Genomic DNA, 5,147 nt, shown 5'->3' with positions numbered 1-5,147 from the left:
TCTATATAAACCATAATGAGGAGACAACAGTCTATATAGACCCTAATGAGGAGACAACAGCCCTGTATATATAAACTTTGTTTAATATGTATATTTTATGGCTCCTTTTTGGTTTATTTTACTTTTCTTGATAATTGTAGCCTTGAGGTGTCTATCAGAGAAGTAGGCAGCTCTGTTGTCCCTGCGTGTGTCCCAATTGCTACCCTATTACATATGTAGTGCACTGCTTTTGACCAGAGCCTTTGCCTTTAAAGTAGTGCACTATGTAGGGAATATGGTTCCATTTGGGACAAAGTCACTCTGTTACCAAACAGGGCTGACGGTAGAGCTGGTTACCGTCCCTGGCTAGCAGAATTACTCATCATTTACTGTCATTTAGCTCACGTTGTTTCAGTGTGCAGCTTACTCATTACTTCAGGAAGCAGAAAAATAACAATTAGAAACTATCAGAAGACTTTGACAAAGCTCTTTCAGTCTCTTGTTCTGGCCCTTTAATGATAGGAATTCATTTGGGAGATACATCCAGATTTCCTGCTTAATTATGTGACGATTTTATAGAACAAATGTTTGGTGGTTCTTTTTACTTTGTGTTTGTTTGTGTGTCTGTTGTGCGTGGCTCTTAGCTGACATTGTGAATAGACAGGCGTGAATCACCTGGAATTTCCAGTTGAACAAATAGTAGAGCCGTCACAAATTGTGATTTCATAATCAATCCGGTTTATTTCCAAGTTTCAACAGGGAGACTGTTTTCTAATTGACTGGTTGGGAGGTTGTTTACAAGGTTTCCACTGAACTTGTGACTTGATTTTATTAGAAACACGTGACTTTAAAACAATAACAACACAGCAGCCTGAAACTCTCCTGATTGGTGTTTCATTCATCCATCAAGTCATCAGATTTTTATGGTAAAACTACTGGATAGCCCACTCACTCATTAACACCTGACATTTCCATGGAGTCCTGGGATCCATATGAACTATAACAAACGTCATCCACAATATACAGGTATACCATATACTGTAAGATAAGTGAGTCATTAAAGGGTTAAGGAGAAGTTCAACAACTACTTCCATTGAACTGTCACTGTCTCTTATCTATAAGAGTTATGGCTTCCACTGAAATGATTCTGTACATAAACACTACAATAACCAGGAACGTACACAGAGAGGGTTCTACAAGTCCGCAGAGAGGGTTCTACAAGTCCACAGAGAGGGTTCAACAAGTCCACAGAGAGGGTTCTACAAGTCCACAGAGAGGGTTCTACAAGTCCACAGAGAGGGTTCTACAAGTCCACAGAGAGGGTTCTACAAGTCCATATCTACAAGTCCGCAGAGAGGGTTCTACAAGTCCGCAGAGAGGGTTCTACAATTCCGCAGAGAGGGTTCTACAATTCCGCAGAGAGGGTTCTACAATTCCGCAGAGAGGGTTCTACAAGTCCGCAGAGAGGGTTCTACAATTCCACAGAGAGGGTTCTACAAGTCCACAGAGAGGGTTCTACAAGTCCACAGAGCGGATTCTACAAGTCCACAGATAGGGTTCTACAAGTCCACAGAGTGGATTCTACAAGTCCACAGATAGGGTTCTACAAGTCCGCAGAGAGGGTTCTACAAGTCCACAGATTGTTCTACAAGTCCACAGAGAGGGTTCTACAAGTCCACAGAGCGGATTCTACAAGTCCACAGATAGGGTTCTACAAGTCCACAGAGAGGATTCTACAAGTCCACAGAGAGGGTTCTACAAGTCCACAGAGAGGGTTCTACAAGTCCACAGAGAGGGTTCTACAAGTCCACAGATTGTTCTACAAGTCCACAGAGATGGTTCTACAAGTCCACAGAGAGGGTTCTACAAGTCCACAGAGCGGATTCTACAAGTCCACAGATAGGGTTCTACAAGTCCACAGAGAGGATTCTACAAGTCCACAGAGAGAATTCTACAAGTCCACAGAGAGAATTCTACAAGTCCACAGATAGGGTTCTACAAGTCCACAGAGAGGGTTCTACAAGTCCACAGAGAGGGTTCTACAAGTCCACAGAGAGGGTTCTACAATTCCACAGAGAGGGTTCTACAAGTCCACAGAGAGGGTTCTACAAGCCCACAGAGCGGATTCTACAAGTCCACAGATAGGGTTCTACAAGTCCACAGAGAGGATTCTACAAGTCCACAGATAGGGTTCTACAAGTCCACAGAGAGGATTTTACAAGTCCACAGATAGGGTTCTACAAGTCCACAGATAGGGTTATTCAAGTCCACAGAAAGGGCTCTACAAGTCCACAGAAAGGGTTCTACAAGTCCACAGAAAGGGTTCTACAAGTGCTACCCCCTCTCTAGTGAAAATTCCCCCACAAAGAAGATTGATCCATCATAAACTGGACGTACACTGAGTGAACCAAACATTAGGAACACCTTTTGTAAAAAGAAAGAGCAGCTGTTCTTAATGTTTTGTACACTCAGTGTGCGTACCCTTTTAGACATGAACACCTGCCCTGTAAATGTCAATACACGGCCCTGGTAATTCTCCTGAAGGGACCTACTATGCTATAGAAGTGACCTTGAAGTGTTTAACTCGTTCCATGGTACTTTCCTGCCTCACCTGAGAGTAGAGGAGGTGAGAGACCGCCCTTTCTGGGAAAATAACACCATTTAGTCTCCTCCCCCAAAGCTTAAAATAAGAGCACACACACTCTTCTCTCTCACACACAAAGTTTAATCGTCGGATAGTTGGTCGCTGTGCTGAAAATATTCCAGAACCTGTAAGTAAAATATTGCCTCTCATTGATAATGATAAAAGTGAAAAGGTTTGTCTATATCTGATAACTATGGATGTTATAAATGTGTGATATTTTTCAAGATATTTTTGTTCTTCATGTCTTCAGAAAAACCTGACAGCCTGTTGATTTAAGATATGTTATTACATTAGATATGTTTACATAGTGCCAGTGATGAAGTAATCTAATTTAATTGAACATCTTAATGTCTTTTGCAGCTTCCTGACCTACGCTCCTAAGCACAGATCTAGGATCAGCTCATCCTCATCAAATCCAAACCAGGACGTTTAGAATTCACAAGGGGAACACTGACCTCAGACCAGCGTTTAAACCCCACGTCTTCCTGCCTAGACACTGACTCTCTGTCCAGAGTTCCTCTGTGCTCCAGCCGTATATCCATCCATCCATCCATCCACACCCCAGCCATCCAGCCATGGGTCTGATGAGCGAGGACATGGAGTGCTGCGTCTGCCTCCAGCCCTACTCTCGTAGGGAGAAGATCCCTCGGATGCTCCACTGTAAGCACACATTCTGTGGGCTGTGCTTGCAGGCGATGTCCAGGCTCCAGAGCGGCCTACCGACAGTATGCTGCCCCCTGTGCCGTTGGATCACCTGCACCGTGCCCAGCCTCACCCTGTCGGGTTCGCTGTGGGTTAACACTGAGATCTGGGACCAGATACTAGACACACAACAGGAAGAGGAGGAGGAGGTAGAGGAAGGAGAGTGGAAGGAAGCTAACAGACAGAAACAGACCACTCCACAGTACACATGGTGAGTACCCCAGGCAAAGGTGAATGAATTGATAGACGGATTTAGAAACCTGGAGAAACCTTCCTCTGCTCTCTGCCCTCTCTCTCATTTTGTTCGGTCTCTTTTGCTCTCTCTCTCTCTGTTTCTCCCTCTCTCTCTCTCTCTGTTTCTCCCTCTCGTATCTCTCTCTCTGCTCTCTCTCGTATCTCTCTTTTTCTCTCTCTCTTTGCTCTCTACCTTTCTGTATCACTATATCCTTTGGTCTTGATTTCTCTCTTCATCAGTTGTATTGTTGAACTGTGATGGTATTACTTTAGGTGACAGTTTCCTTACGTTGATCGTATTATGATCGTATTATGCAGCTAGTACAGCTTCCTTTTTAGGTTCAGAAGTCTGTTCAATTACTAAATTGTAACTCTCTCTCTCTCTCTCTCTCTCTTCTCTGTTTATTTCCCCCTACTCTCCTGTCCTCCAGGTCTCCATCAAGGCATTGTGACCTGAGGCTCAAACTAAAGAATTTCCTGAGGGGGATGAAGCACAATGTACTGTAAACCGAGAAGAAGAAGAGCAGAGAAAAAGAAGACTGGATTTGACCATTTCAGAGTAGGAGATACTCATTGAGTAATGAAGATAATTCACAAAACAGGACTGACCGGGATTTTCCCTAATGAGGCAAGATTGAACCAATTATTCATATTCTCTGGGTTTGATTGACTTTGGGTATGTATAGGTCGCCTCTCCTTCCAGTTCTCTGCTGCCAATGACTGGAACGAACTACAAAAATCTCTGAAACTGGAAACACTTATCTCCCTCACTAGCTTGAAGCACCAGCTGTCAGAGCAGCTCACATATTACTGCACCTGTACATAGCCCATCTATAATTTAGCCCAAACAACTACCTCTTTCCCTACTGTATTTATTTATTTATTTATTTTGCTCCCCATTATTTATATTCCTACTTTGCACATTCTTCCACTGCAAATCTACCATTCCAGTGGTTTACTTGCTATATTGTATTTACTTCGCCACCATGGCCTTTTTTTTGCCTTTACCTACCTTATCTCACCTCATTTGCTCACATTGTATATAGACTTATTTTTCTACTGTTTTATTGACTGTATGTTTGTTTTACTCCATGTGTAACTCTGTGTTGTTGTATGTGTCGAACTGCTTTGCTTTGTCTTGGCCAGGTCGCAATTGTAGATGGGAACTTGTTCTCAACTTGCCTACCTGGTTAAATAAAGGTGAAATAAATAAAAAAAATTGTAATGTTCCCAGTCAACTTACCTGGTAAAATAAGGGTTAAATGATAATATTAATAATAAAGGATGGATATGGGGAGGGAATAAAAAATAAGATTTTAAATGGATTGAGGATGAAAGAAATATACAGGAAGTTATGAAGAGACAGATATAGATAGATAGATAGATAGATAGATAGATAGATAGATAGATAGATAGATAGATAGATAGATAGATAGATAGATAGATAGATAGATAGAAAGATAGACAGACAGAGTATTTATTATTACATCATTTAGAACAGTTTCATATTGCAGAGTGTTGTTTTTATCAATGTAATTGTCTGCATCATTTCCAATCCCCCATATAAGGGAAGTGGGATTTGTTTATC

At 42.0% G+C, this 5,147-nt stretch overlaps 1 protein-coding gene across 3 annotated transcripts; it reads left to right on the top strand.

The window, feature by feature from the left end:
* Window positions 1-2,701: 2,701 nt before the first annotated feature.
* On the top strand, window positions 2,702-4,316 carry LOC120038274 (RING finger protein 224-like). 3 transcript variants are annotated; one of them, XM_038984099.1, is made up of 3 exons: window positions 2,702-2,750; window positions 2,984-3,536; window positions 3,991-4,316. In XM_038984099.1, the coding sequence occupies exons 2-3, from the start codon at window positions 3,199-3,201 to the stop codon at window positions 4,064-4,066; spliced, it is 414 nt and encodes a 137-aa protein (XP_038840027.1). In that variant the 5' UTR covers window positions 2,702-2,750; window positions 2,984-3,198; the 3' UTR covers window positions 4,067-4,316. The 3 variants fall into 3 exon arrangements, with proteins under 3 accessions (XP_038840027.1, XP_038840030.1, XP_038840029.1); XM_038984102.1 differs by having other exon boundaries at window positions 2,712-2,750; window positions 3,011-3,536; XM_038984101.1 differs by having other exon boundaries at window positions 2,741-2,750; window positions 3,006-3,536.
* The last annotated feature ends 831 nt before the right edge of the window (window positions 4,317-5,147 follow it).

Source organism: Salvelinus namaycush, unplaced genomic scaffold (genome assembly GCF_016432855.1).
Source record: "Salvelinus namaycush isolate Seneca unplaced genomic scaffold, SaNama_1.0 Scaffold212, whole genome shotgun sequence".
Classification (NCBI taxonomy): Eukaryota; Metazoa; Chordata; class Actinopteri; order Salmoniformes; family Salmonidae; genus Salvelinus; species Salvelinus namaycush.
Note: the sequence above shows the minus strand (reverse complement) of the source record. Positions and strands in the feature narration are given on the sequence as shown.